We start from the raw sequence: 15938 nt of genomic DNA, 5'->3' as shown, positions 1-15938 counted from the left end.
CGTGATTTTAATCGAAAGTTTGCTCTAAATACCAGATTTGAAAATTATCGTATTATCTGTATTTTGTTATAACATAGAAAAAGGAAAGTTTATTGCTTCGTAAAAGATGATCATGAATTATATTTGATAATTTTGACTAATATATACGTATAATTAATTATATTATTATTTTTACAGACCACAAAATCTACAAATCAAATACGAGTAACATTTTATTATAACAGTGGTATTTGATTTTCAAAATATGTACCGAAATATGTCAAATGTCTGTTAAAATATTTTCACTTTTTAGTTTTACTACACCATTAAGTATAATTATGTATTAAAAATAATATTTATGTATACACAAATGATTTTTTTTTCAACAGGTTCATATTTACTGGCGTGGAAACGAGGTATCGCAATCCTTACTGCCGGTAATATTAAAGTAACTCCAGATGATAGATTCAGACTAGTCGAAGGTTATAACTTAGAAATAAGAGACGTTCAAACGCAAGATGGTGGCGATTATGTTTGTCAGATTGCAACTCTTCACCCGTTGGAGATCACTCATACAGTGGAAATACTTGGTAAGTACATTCATTATAAGTTATAGACAAATAATTGGTTTCTTTGATGGTCAATGAGAAGTCAATTTCTGTTGATCATTCTCTCTGTTTTGCGTTAAACGACTTACTGCTTACAACTTTACTTGTTTCAGTTTTAATTACTTTATGAAACTCGACCGAATGCTGTTACATTAAAATGTTCTACTGCGGAGAACTATATTAACAGTGAGAAAGTCGCGAGAAAAAATTTTGTTTTGTCTTATATGGTTTAGATTGCAACAGATTACCGCATGTATTTCTGATTTTGTCTACTGATGTCTCAGTGTGCCCTGTAATTAACTGCTGCAAAACTGTTTTCCTTAGTTGTTTATTTTATGCAACTTTTTTGATGTTTTAAACGCATGCGGAATCTATATTATCTAGGTAATCTAATGAACAAAAAGATTAAACTTTTAAAAGCGGTTGGAAGTACGTGTAGATTTTAAATATAGTAGTTTTAAATATGATTCAAATATCTTTTTTGAATCATTAATAATTTTTCTACTTCTAAAATTTTATTTAAATTAATAAAAAATGTTAATAATATTAACTTTTCTGCTACATTTTATTACCTTCTTACATATTTATTTCTTTTCAAATTAAATTTCTTCCGATCAAAGAATTCATCACAATGGTAGCTTTTTGTGATTTATTTTAGGGTAAGATGCTATCATGAACTTTATGGCTTCACTGTCTCCTTGAATTATTAAACTGCTCTCAAAACGTTTCTTTGTATTTTTATAGCTTTTCAAAACTGAAAAAGCAGATTAGAGACTGTATCCGTGTTTGGTTGATTTTTAATGATATATTGTTATGACTAACCGATGGATTTTTTTTCTGAAATCGATATTTAATTAATCTGCTAATTAAATTTCGAAGTTTTTTTCCTTTTTTTTTTCCAAGGGAAAATGAATATTTTCGATTTTGTTGTGGGCGCTCTATCCTACGCGATTTAAATTTAACTTCCTGCGAATCCTACAGATTTTGGCTTTTAAGTATTTATGAATCAATTTCAGCTATTTTCTGAAAATGCGTTCTAACTGTATTAATGAAAACACCTACTCGACATTAGTGACCCCACCAAAACCCAGAAATAACCAGCAATTTACCCTTCGTTATCAGGATGCGTTTGGGACCGACTTTGATAGAATAATGTAAATATAATAAGCATATAAATAAAAAAAAAAAAAATTACTAATATCTAAGATTAAAAAAGAATCGCTACTGATCTATCTCGTATCAAATACTCAGTTCATTAGTGTTGAAATGTTGAAATTGGTTCATCTAAAATTTTGAGACACTAGCTAGGAAGTGAACCTGCAACCTTGAGCGGAACAGGCAAGCGAGCTGCTTTAGCTGCTCGCTAGTGCTTTAGCCACTGAGGTAATCCCAGAAGTTTTATTATCGGTTCAGTTCATTTTAAAAATAATTTTATTTGTAAATTACTCTTTAACAAATAGTGATAATATTTTTAACGACTTTAAATAAAAGAGGAAATTGTTATTTTAGCCCATACATATTATTTTTCTTATATTTAATTCTTCCCCTAACTAAATGGACTGAATCTAATTATTATTTTCTATTACGTAAAGAAAGTTTCTCCTTTCAATCAGATTAAGGATTAGTTACTACGTATGTAGTGATTTTTATTTGACTTTTATAAGTTAAAATTAAAAATCTAATTACATTTTAGTAATAATCAGTTGATGATTTTAAAATTAATTTATTATTAATTTAATTTATAATCGTTTAAAAAATGAAGTAAATGTTTTAAAATTTGCAAAAGTATATTAACTATATTCTTTGGCTGTGTACACTGAAAATCATAATTTTAATACTATTTACCACTAGTTACAGTATATTGGGAATTTATCTTTCTATTAATTTAATATAACAAAGAATTATGTGATAGTCTAGTCAATAAAAAAGTGAATAATTTTATCATTTGTAAACACTTCTTCTTTTTCCTATTTAGCCTCCGGTAACTACCGTTTAGATAATACTTCAGAGGATGAATGAGGAGATGAAATGTATGAGTGTAAATGAAGTGTAGTCTTGTACATTCTCAGTTCGACCAATCCTGAGATGTGTGGTTAATTGAAACCCAACCACGAAAGAACACCGGTATCCACGATCTAGCATTCAAATCCATGTAAAAATAACTGGCTTTACTAGGACTTGAACGCTGGAACTCTCGGCTTCCAAATCAGCTGATTTGGGAAGACGCGTTCACCACTAGACCAACCCGGTGGGTCAACTTTAAACACTAAAATTCTTTATGTTTTTATTTTTAAGATCTATTATTCTTTGAATAAGAATTTAGTTTGAATTAAAAGTATTTCAATTAAAAGTGGTATAATCCAGTCATAATTTTCTTTGAACCAGAAACACTAGGTTACGCAATTTTCCGAGTGTTGTAATAGTAGTAATTGTAGCCATTTATGTTTACATCATATTTATAATTTTTAAATAAACGTTTTTTTTGCTTTTAAGTTGTATTTACTATCAGTTTTACATATAAAAACTATAAGTAAATTAGATAAGAACTAAATATGTGAAAGAGAAAATTTCCAATCAAGCTCCTCAAAAGGAATTCATATAAGCCAAGCTTGTATATGTTTCTTATACAAAGATCAACATACAGTGAGTAAAGTTAAAAATAGAACGCTATGAAAGAACATAACAAAAAATAAAAATGATGACGTCTCGGCCTTTCAGCCCTAGGTCACGGGAACGAATCCCGGTCAAACTTGGTATTTTTTAACGCTGTAAAGTTTTCACTTTATATTCACAGCACAAGTGTCCATATGGTGGATTAATCATCAAAAAAATAAAACAGGACAATATAAAAGAAAAATAATAAGGAAAACATAATCAACAGAGTTTAAAATAAATGATGAAATGGACAACTACAATTGAGGAAAGAATTTCTACACATTATCTCCTAGTTTCCAAGACATGGTGTCGTTTAAAGCGTCTAATATCCTACTATTATCTAGTCAGTTCACATCCAGTTTTCATGGTTTTTAAGCCGTAGTTTATATTTTGAACTGAATCGTTGAAATTCCTCGTAAACGTATGGCAATCCCAGATGTTTGGGGACCTCGTCGAAACCATGGCGCCTCTGTTATGCTCCTAATTAATTTACTCTGGAACTGCTAGATAATTTCAACGTTCCTTTTGCATGCCGTTCCCCAAAGCTGGATACCATAGGTTCATAACGGCTTCAGAAGTACTTTGTACATAACTGTTTGTTAGACAATGACAACTGAGCTTTTCTGTCAAGCAACTAATACATCTGCTTAAACATAATGTTCAGCTACTTCCTTTTTTCTCTCACAAAAAGTTTCCAATTCAGACGACGGTCCAGACATAAAACAAGATTCCGTATGGTGTAAGATGTGGGATAAAAATGCTATCCAGGTGGACTCGTCGGGAGTCATCTTTCCTAATTGTAAACGTTACATGACTTGATTTCGCCGATTGAATAAATTTTATTTTCCACTCGTTGATTAGATCCAACTCAGATTGTTGTTAATCTGAAGCTAGCGTTGGGTTACCTTCGGCCGCTATCGTTAGCCGTGTCACCAGGAAACGAAGCAACAGTGACAACGTCGGAAGTTGGATGATCTGTAATGAAGATCTAATACAAAACCAGTTCTAATACTGAGTCTTGAGAAATACTTGACCGAATTTAAAAAAACTCAAGGCACCTCCTGATTATATTTAACCTGAAAAAACGACCACCCAAATAACTACGCCAGGATCAAGTAAACTGGTTGAGGCAATCTCGATTTCAGCTTATAAAGTAGACTAGGCAGCCAGACCTTGTCGAAAATCTTCTAGACATACAAAAAGACAGCTGAACAATATTTCTTCCCTTCTAAACACCGGTTGATGACAGTAACAATCCTACGGGTCTGTTCAATAGTGGAATGACCACTTCGGAAAGCAAACTGAATAAAGCATAATTGAGGAATAACATTTTCTTTCACTAGAACAGGCCTCAATCTTTGATGAAAGAGTCTCGAAGATTTTAGACAGAACAGGTAATAGGATTATAGGCCTGTACAAGACACTCTTGCACTAACTTACCCGGATTTGGAACTTTTATTATCTGCGAAAATGTTCACTCTTATTAAAAATACTTCGTGCGAATGATTCCATGATAGGTACTTTATGTACAAGAAACTTTTACACTGTAACATAAGTAGCATTTGGGGGTAAGTAAATGAAAACCTAGAGCCTTCTTTAAATTCCTCTCCTTCCTGATCTCATGCTAAATTTCTGTTGATGAAAAAGGCTTTACAGGAAGATACAGAAGAATCGGGTGGTTCAAGAATTCATGTATTTCCTCTTCATCATCACCCCTTAAATTACGTAGCTGAAAGGCTATAATTAGGTGTTCAGCAAATATATCGGCCTTTTGGCCTATCAAAGCCCATGATCCGTTTGATGCCTAGGTGGAAATGAGAGTAGATGTTGAAATCTTTTTGTGGCTTTCCACAGTGAATAGTCGTCATCTTTACTTGAAGGGGAAAGGTTTTCAGATAATCTTTAAAGTTTTTTTTTTAATTGTCTTTAGTAGCCCCTTCAACATAGGGGCAGCTCTGACAAAAGCTGTTTTATCTACAGGGTTCTTGTAATATTGTCACTTCCTTCTAAGCCTTCTTTTAGTAGTAACAAGATCCATTATCTCCGTTGGTTGCCTGTGCTTTCCTGTCCCCTTATATCTCCTTAGGTGTTGAACACCATGCTGCAAATTACAAGTTGACTCCATTTTTTGTGATTGCAATTTTTTACACAGAAGAATCTGCTGCTATTCAACTATATTGAATAGCAGCAGATATTTAACAGGTCACTTCTGCTAGTAATTCTATGAGAAATGAATTAAAAATGAAATAATAATTGCTTAATTACTGACTAAACAATGCTAATTAACAATTAATAATACGAATTTTAAAAAAGGGTTATGATCTACAACAATTTATAAAAATTTTACTTAAAATATGAAATTAATGCCCATTTTATATGTAAACAATCACTAGTTCCGCTGAGAAAAGGTATGCATAAATAAAAAATTGAAATGTTAATCAATAAAGAGTATTATCACTATAAAACAATTTTTTTACCAGTGTCTACGCTAAAAGTGAAAAAAAAAAAAAAACAGTTAACTTTTTGATGTTTTGCGGAATCCAATAAAATCATAATCTAGCTTGATAAAACAAAACCAATGAAATTTCGAACTAAAATCACCCACCTCATGATAATACATGCCTCTTATACTGGTTGGATAAGATAAAAATTTATCTATAGAAGGATAAAGATAGTATGAATCAAAACCAATCAGAGGTGTTTCCGAATGAATTATATTAAAGAGTGATAACTTTTTAATTTTACGATTGAATTCTTTCACAAAAAAATTTAATAAATTTTTAATTTTTAAAAAGAAGGCATTTGGTTCTCTATCGTTCTTCAACAGTAAAGTTTTTTCATCACTTCTGTTAAATTAATTTTTCAAGTTCGCATAAATTAACATATTAATTTTGTTTAATATGTACATTTTTAAAATTATAGTTTCCACCAGACTAATTTTTTTTTGACTAGTTCGTTGGCGATGATGGGTAGCTGCCGATTTCTCTGGTCTTGTATATTTATTGCCTACCAAATGGTTTTTACTCTGGTTTAAATATTTTTTTACCTTGTTTTACAAAATCCCAAATTGCAACTTTTATCTTTTAAATAGAAATTTTGAGAATGTTTAAAAAGTATCGCAATCATCTGTCATCAAATGAACCTTAATCCCTGGTTTATTTCTAGTAGGAAAAAATTATTTCTATTAAAATAATTGATTAAAAAAATGAAACAAATGAACTAGAATGGCTTTTACACCATTTCTATAACACAGATGACGTAATTAAAGCAAGGCCGATAGCTGACCCAACTGCTCTCCCCGTCATTAAACTTCTGCGTTAGACTGATTCATCGGTCATTTCCATTACTGTCATTGTCTACTACTGTGGTGTGGAGGTGTATTCGTAGTGTAATGACACTTTAAGTGTTAGATAATAATTATAATTAAAGCAGTTTTTTATTAATTTTAAGTTACGTTATCCATTTGGCTATGCCAAATAAGTAAGTTCAAGTTACCTACTGGTGTAAAGTGTATTGGGTATAAAGTATAGTTTCATGTAGAACATTAAATTTCTGATAATGTTTGCAATAAATAAATAAACCATGGTAGTTTATCCTATACACAGAAAGATAAACATCATATTATAGTACAGTCACATACGAGAACTTCTAGATGTTCAGTTATTATAAATAATATGTTTTTAAACAAAATAAAGAAAAATCCGTTTACTGAGCAATACTCTGGGTAAATGAAGTAGTGACAACTGTCTTAATATTTAAGACTATGTTAAGAATATTCTACGTTAAGAAAGGAACAGCTAGCAAAGATATATTTAACATGTCATTGTAATCGTTTGTTGACGTGTGTGCGATGGATGCCCTTTTTTGGTAGAATCGCTGACAAAAAAGGAAAGTTTTAATATTTCTAGAATTTCTGTTTTTTTCACCGTTTGCATCTATTTCGCCTTCATCCGGAATGACCCCGTTCAGTGAACGAATGTTTAAGACGCTAGAAAATTTCTATTTCATATTTCACGCACAAACTTTAAAACATTTGTGACAAATTAATCATTTACAAAATAAAAGATTTTTTTTTAGTAAGGAATAATTTGTAATTTAATTTTTATATTATTTTAATTTTAAAAAGATCATTACTTAACTCCAAATAAAATAATTAATACAAAATAATAATAAAAAATATAAAAATTTTCTTCTTGCAGAAAATGGAATAAAATCTTTATTTATTTAACTTTTCTTTTCTTTACTTTACTTAAACGGAGGGAAGAAAGTTTTTTTCTTTTAAGAGACACGGAAACTGAAGAAGATTGAAGAAAACCCTTTACTCGGCGCTTATAGTAACAGCATTTCTTTAAAAGAACTTGGAAGCTTCCTTATCTGTTTTTGTATTTTCATTCCTTGTTAATTAACTATGGATTAATTCTAAAATTTTATCCCGTTATTTTTTTTTATTGAATTGGGAAAGATTAAAAATTATTGCTTTTTTGTAATATAAATATTCTTAATCACAGTAAAATATTTATGATATAACAAACAAATACAGATGAAAGACGACGAAAAGATTAATATTTTGTTAGTAATTAATAGTTTTGATAATTTGTATTAAATTAGAAAATTTATGCGTACGTATTTTATTTTAAGATAGAGATGTATTACCCCGTGAATCTGACAGACGATGACTACCATCCTATATAGAGAAAAATAACTTTAAAATCACCGTACATGAGTGAAAACTATTTAAAGTTAGAATCTTATAAAAATTTTCTTTTATCATCAAAGAAGATTTTAATGATACTATTTCTCAATTTTTTTTTTTTTTTTTAAATTTAGCACACATTATCTCCTTCAAACTCTGAGTAAAAAATGGCATTAATGCAGCTGAAACTTTATTGGGCTTTGAATAGAAGTTAACATTACTGATTACTGGAACAAAGATAAAATTCATTATTACCCTTACGACGTCGTATATTTTTTAAGAAAGCAAACTAAAAATAATGTATAAAGGTTTATAAAACAAATAACTAAGCGTTGATTTAAGTTAATCTCTCTTATCGTAATGCAGTGTTGTCAAAAACTCTTTTACGAATATTACTTCAGGGTATGAAAAAAACGTAATTATTTTTAAATTATTGACAAAGAAACTACTTTTGTCCAAATAAGCATTTGTTTATAAAGTTATAATAACAATTATGATAATTTAAGTTAAATTAGGAAATGTATAGAATTACTATTTTAAAATTATTACCGCATGGTCCTGTAATCTAAGTTTACCCTAATTTAGAAAAAAGTAATTTGAAATATTATAATGGATTATAATATATATACTATTATGGATTTAAACTGTATAATCTTTTTTAAGATTGGGAGAGATTTTGTTAATTCTATTTATACATTTTTAGTTTTCAATCTCATAATTTTTTTTTTAATGTAATTTCTGGAAAGCTAAAAATGTATTCACCAGTAAAAGTTTCATAAAATCCAGCCACGACTTGACGCAGCACTCCAAAATTATCATTCTACTCGTTTTTGAAATTTTTCAAAAATTAATAAAATCGCTCCTGTTAATGTAGAAACTATACACCAATTTTTTTTTCTCAGAAAATTATATAAATACCCTGTTATAAAACCAAATAAAGATCAAAAATTATACTTTATACTTTCATCTCTGTATACATTTAATCTTTCAATCACGATTTTAATTTTGTTATTGCTATCTATCAAACATTATCATTCCCCTTCACTATTATATTCTGCGTTTTATGTACTTGATGTTTAAGCTGCAAATTTTTGTATGTGAGTATTGTATATTTCATTTTACTTCTGGCTTCGTATTTCAGGACCGGTTTAACCTTAGTATAATGTTTTTTGGTGGTAGGTCGTGGATTATATTAAATTTTTAAAAAATTCGGAAGATGATATGGAGGGATATCCAGGAAGTTTGAAAAGGAGATGGACTTAATTAAACGTTTCGAGGTCATTTTATTAGCTTATAAAAATGTATATTATATATGTAATTATATTAAATGTATATTACACACAGCTGTGAAAAATTACTGGGAAATGTTTTTCCCACATAACAAACAATGTGCTATTTTATAATTTGCCTTAATCTTTATCGTTTCAATCAATCTATCAGAAATTTTTTAATATTATATTTTGGAAATTATAATGATTAGCAGTAGTTTTCAACCTTGATGGTAACGTAGATGATAAATTAAAAGTTTTTACATAAATGTATTCCAAACTATTTTTATTTGATGTAGTTTTAATTACAATGCTTCATGATGGAATATTTTTAATAAAATAGGTTAAGACTAATTTTAAAAACGTTATAATTATAATTATTTATGAACATTGTTTTAACTATCACTTACTTTTTTGATAAGAAAATAGTTACGAGTAAGAAATATATATATTTATTTGAGGTCTTGAGAATAAAAATAATTTAGAAAGATTATTAGAAAACAAATTAAGCTTTATGAAAATGCCTGGAAGGTTCAGTAACATCATCGTCAGCTTTTTTTTTGTTTAACAAGAAAACAATTCTTTATTCCTGAGTTACAAAGCCACCAAGTGTATTTCGACTTAAGTACGTACCGGGTTGAACGCATATAGATTACACGGATTTATAAAAGATTAGACTTAAGCTATGCTTCGAGTTCCTTACAGTACCTGAATATAAGCTGTACAGCTTCTACGTAAACTCCTAATTTTTCAGACCAAATTTTTTGTTCTTTATAACGAAAATTTCTCTTAACCAGTAAGTTAACAGAATATTACATCGATAACTGAATTAATTATATATTTTACTCTTTATGTTTTTGTTTTCCTTAATTTTTTTATTATTCATTTGTATGCTTCTTTTTTTTTAATCTACTTTTCTCATAATACATACTCGTGTTTAACTTATTTATGCAAGATTTTATTTGCTCTATCAATAAGATGAAGTGTAATGTTACATTCAAGAAAACAAATAATTTCATGTACTTTCAGTTTGCTAGGAAACTAAATCCGATGAAAAGAGGGGAAGAGAAAATTATAGGGGTGTTTGGAGTGGCCCCAGGTCATTGGATATGTTTAAGAATAGGGCGCCAAAAGAAATGAAGGGGAGGTGCTATGCAATATCAACTCACTTGGCTCCTTCATTTCACTCCTGAATCATTGCCAGAAAAATAAAACAGTATATTATATATATACACACACATGACTACATGAGTTTTATAGTGCATTCTAAAATTTAATTCTACAGTTATTGTAAAAACATGTTCATGGAAAGATATATTTTTGAATTCAGTAGTATTTATTCAACTAAAATAATGAATTTCATAACTTATAAAATCTAAGATATTTATGAAGAGTATATTTCAAATATATTTCTCTTCTTTCTTTTAAGTAAGGTTTGGTGTTTCAATGAAATATTTTTTGCTTTTATAAAAATACTGTATGAACAGTTAAAATTGAATTAATTAAACATAAACAGCTTAGTGCTTAGTTTAATGTGGTTTAGAATATTTAACATCATTAAAAACATTAGTATCTACAAAAAATATTTTTAAATTCTCATTATTTTTTGTTATTTTATTATATTTTTAAATTGTTTATTTAATATTTGATCTGGTACCTCAAATTTTTCTTCTCATTAAATTTTTAAAATAATTATTTCAAAAAAACCTAAGTTTTGTCCCCTTTTACTTTTGATAAAAGAGGTTAAATATTACATATTTTAAACGTTTCATGTGCTTGAAACCGGATACTATGTTGACTTTTTTCTTTTGTTTAACCTCCGAGATTACCGTTAGGTATTGCTTCAGAGGATGAGATGAATTATATGTAGCGTGTTAAAATGCCATGCCTGACCGAGATTCGAACCCGGGATCTTCAGATGAAAAGCCGAAACGCTACCACTCGTGGCATGGAGGCCGGCTTTCATTTCAAATTGTCAAGTTTCAATTTAGTTGTTGAATATTATTTTACTATTTTTAATTTGTATAGATACTTTAAAACACGTATGGAAGAGTATATCAAAGAAGCATTTCCAACAAATTTATGTATAAAATGATTCACCTTGAGATTTTCTAAGGTACTCTGAATTCAAGAAAGAATAAAATTATGGTTAAAAAATCAAAGTTATTGTATAATTAAAATGAAACAGTCATAATTAAAAATAATTTTAACAAGATAATTATGTGCGATAACTAACTAAAGCAAAAAAAAATTCCTTTCGGCACGTCGGAATGCGGAGGTAGGTTTCACCGGGAAAAATTGGGATAGGCGAACTTGGATTGTACGAGCTTGTATGGAACATTTTCATGTTTTCTGGACACTACGTTTTCTCATTGAACTACAAGCTATCGCTAAATTTATCAAGACTTCCTTATGATTCCTGTGCCTATTAAGGGAGCTATGATTTTTTTTGTCCTTGAAACCACATTTTTTCCACCATTGGCCCTTTTCAAAGTATAGTAGGAACTTTAAAAGAGTTCGATTTATTACTTAATAAGAAAATTATAGTGACCTATTGTTTTTTCGAAAAATACCCCCTCCATTTCCACCCCCATGGTCCGATTTTGCCCATTAACGACCTCGACGGAGAATTTTGGTCGTTATATTGTATGTATCAATTTGAAAGTGATTGGCGCAAAATTACAGCAGTTATCGTGTCTACAAGAAAGTGAAATATACATATAAACTAATGGACTGACGGTGGTTTTGGGGTCTGGGGATGTGAAACGTGGAGATATGTTGAAATTTTCCGGAAGTTGCATCATGGTACCCATTACCATAGGTAGCGTAGTTATGAAATTTACATAATATTTAACGGAGAACAATAAAAATGCTTAAAATCTAAGTAACGAACTTGTATTTTCACTTTTTTTTGCATTTTATGAGTTTTTTAAATCGATTTCTGTAATAATACATTAATTGGATGATTATTCTTTTAAATGTTTCAAATTTAGATTAAAATGTTTTCACGTAATCCCCAACACTAAATACTTTATAAACTAAATTTACTTTAAAAGTAAGAAACATTAATTATATAATAAAACGTTTTATGTTGTACGTAAAATGTATATTTTTTTGAAAAAACTGGGGAATTTTATTTACTTAAGTTTTAACAGTTTCAAATTCTGAAATTAAAAGTTCAGATTTTTAATTTATAATATCTTTAGTTAATGTCTGAGTTAATTAGCTCACAGGGGTGAGGGCTTGGTAGTCAAGAATTTTATTTCACGAAGTTAGCTGAATGTTCATTATTATTAATCTGAAATTTTTTATATGAGTTTGCAATGTGTAGTGGCATTATTTTTACCCGTTGAATGTGTGTTAATGGAATAATACGAACATTTGTTGAACAATTTTAGTGCACATCCTCCTGAAAACCCCCAGTACATTTATAATTGAAAGAGATTGATTCCTTAATACAGAACAGCATTGTCAAACATTTTTTTGATTACTATTCAAAAGAATTTACTGAAGGTTATTTGTTGCCTCAGTATCACTTCTAAAAGCTGTTCATATCGGGTGATATAAAATTTCTAGAAAGCCGGAATGACTAACCAGGGAGATATTTAACCTAGCATCAGAAATTAAAAAAACAAAGAAAAAACATAGTATGTTGTACTGAAAATAAACAAAATACAGAGAAACAATAGCCAAAATAATCGTATTTTTAACTAAATTAGAAGTGTGTAAGTAAAAGGCCCAGAGTTTATGTATCTTAAAACGTAACTAAAGTGTATCACGTTACATTTTAATTGGTTTACTAACAGTAATAATGTTAAAAATAACATTACCTTTATCTGGGCAACGAAAACATTTCTGTCTTTCCAAATGAATTAATGAAAATGGTTGTTTCTCGAAAGATAATTATTAACGTTAAAACATTAAGAATACGTATATTTCTAGCACTAAAATGACTGCTTTAGTGTCAATGCTATTTCAAATCTGATCATTCGATAATAAAATTTAATTTCAGCTTATTCAGTAATACAAAGCACTTTATTTTATTACATAAATTGTTGGTGGAAATAGGCACCCTTGAGGTGTTATTATTGGCATTACCAGCCCTTTGTTTGTTATTTTCTACAAAAGAAATAGTTCTAAGCTTCTTCCCCCTTATTGTTACTGGGGAGGAACTGTTCAAATTCAAAATGACTCGCATAATACTAATACATAATACTTATCATTAAGCCCTAGTCTGGAATCGAATTTGCAGCCGTGTATATATTAGACGTTTTTCTACTACTCTTCTGCTAATTTCGGCAAAATAGCCAATTTTAATCTTGCAGGTGTCAGTTTTTTTTTTTTCATTGAATAAATATTTTTGATCGATATTTTAAAAAACAAAAACATGATAGTAGATTAAAATTTTTCCGGAGTTTACTTTTAAATTAATCCTTATTCCAGAAAACAAAGCTGAAAACCATATATGATCCTTAGATAAAACTAGTTTTTTTATTTAAAGAAAAAGTGGTATATTTTCTACAGTAAATTTTTAAACCAGTATAAATATATATTAAACAAATTTAGTTCAGGTATATTTCCGTTAAATATTAATATTCACTCAAATAAAATCATATTTTTGGTTGTTTGAATACAAAAATATTAACATTTTAAAAATGACTCTAATAATACAAAAAATATATATATATATATATATATATATTTATATAGCTTTATCATATTGTTTTTATCATTATAACTTTATTAAACTTTAACTTTAAACATATTTTATATATTTATATAATATATATAAATATAGCTTTATTATATATATATATATAATAATAAAGCTTAGCTTGTCAATGTTTCACAGGCTATTCTTAGTTTCACCTCAGTTTGAAGAAAATACTTTAACAGAAATTTTCTACTACAATAAATTTGTTTATCCTTATTATACAATGAAATATCTTTTAATCGATTGTAAAGAATACAAGTTAATGAAACTATATAAAATTTTTAATTTTAGTCGGCAGCTTTCAACGGATTAATGTTGTTAATAGTATTATTTTTACGAGCTAATGTATATATGACAAGTAAATTTTCAGTATATTCCAATATTTCTTCTTGAAAAAAATCTTTTCCTTATCACTCCATTCGTTCACCTTTTTTCTCATTCTAAAATTAAACAAAAGAAATTCTGCTTATTCATAAGTATCAACATTTTAGGATTAATGTTCCTTAGAAACAAATCAAATTGACAAAATTGTATTTTATATATTCACGTTTATACGTCCACCCACACATAACATAACTTCGTGATAAAAATATTATAACTTCATTATTTAGAGATCTCAGAATTTTTGAGAACTAAAACAATTCAGCGGAATAAATTTTTACGTTTAACGATTATTCTTATTTTTTTATATACTAGTAAGAGACGAAAAAATTCTAGTTATGGAGCAGATCATTCAAGTTATCATTCTTGAAACATTTTAATAAATCTTGCTTAAAACTACGGTTTGGAGAATTATTGCGTCTAGTGCAACTATTCACAGATGTTCTGTTATGTTTTGATGCGAGAACGTTTCGTTGATTCGTAATATTCAATTTGTAGTTCTATTAAATTAGTGTTCTGTTTGGTTTAATTAAATTTAATTATTATTTCAATCAATTTTCGCTATAACTTATATTCAAACAAATCAAGAAATTTACTGTGTAGCTATAATTAATTACAAACTCTTTCCTCTGGTTGTCAATAATTATAATTAAAGGTTACCATTTTGAACTGCTGTTTTCATTGAATTATTTAATTTCTTACATTATTTGTTTGTAAAGGATTTCTTACATTAAATTTGTTTATTACCATTCATTGAATATATCGAGTAAAAAAAAATTAAAAATTCGTTAAAAATTAAGAATTTATAAAAAAAATTATAGGTTAAAAGATCTTTTTTTTTCTCTTATAATAAGAATCGGTCGTGAAGAAAATGTACGTCGAGCGGAAAATATATTGTCTCACTCAGTTGAGAAGAAATTAGGTTTTCGATGAAAGTCGGGTATCCTGTATATCGATTTATAAGTGATTCCATTAGCGATTCTCAGCAATGTCTCCCGGGCCTGAACCTTCTTCCCACGGGATATATCCCAAGATACTAGGATGTGAAGCAAATATACTGTTGCAAGCATTCTTTTTTTTCCCTTTTTTTTTAATCGCTCAACTGATTTTACCACAATATTGGATTCTGTTAAGGCGTGAAAATATGAGCTGGAATCTTATTATTTATTGAAGATAATTTTCCATAAAAACTTTTCCATATCATTGGTAAATTTTATTAAAGTTAAATTTATTAGTTTACTATTATTATTTGACTATTTTCACTGAGGCAAAAATGTATTTTCTATTCAATGAATAACTGAAAGAAAAAAAAATAAATAAATTTAAACTTTTCTTAATTAATTTCTGTACAGTTTACAAAGATATTTTCTCAGATAAATTAAGGAAAACGGTGCGAACCATATTTCATAATATAAAAATGTGTTTGTTTTGTTAAACACATTTTTTTCACGTAAAACAGTTATAATTTTGACAAAAATAAATAATTAAAAACAAAGTAGGTGTGGATAAAATCGGTTGACAAACTTTATGTTTAAAACAGTTTTTTAAACGATTGTTTAGAAAACTGCTTGCTTATTCTCTGTGTATTATTGTAGGGTTATGCTGTGTAGTTTGTCTCTTTAAAAAATTAATCACATAAC

The 15938-nt window shown here is 28.4% G+C and overlaps 1 protein-coding gene across 1 annotated transcript in view; it reads left to right on the top strand.

The window, feature by feature from the left end:
- LOC142320320 (lachesin-like) overlaps nt 1–15938 on the top strand; it is a 732258-nt gene that overhangs the window by 505282 nt on the left and 211038 nt on the right. The window contains exon 3 of the mRNA XM_075358027.1: nt 369–569. Coding sequence (XP_075214142.1) covers nt 369–569 — 201 coding nt within the window. The remainder of the gene's footprint in view (nt 1–368; nt 570–15938) is intronic.

The sequence above is a fragment of the Lycorma delicatula genome, chromosome 2 (genome assembly GCF_047948215.1).
Source record: "Lycorma delicatula isolate Av1 chromosome 2, ASM4794821v1, whole genome shotgun sequence".
NCBI classification, from domain to species: Eukaryota; Metazoa; Arthropoda; class Insecta; order Hemiptera; family Fulgoridae; genus Lycorma; species Lycorma delicatula.
This window is presented reverse-complemented; position numbering and strand designations above follow the sequence as displayed.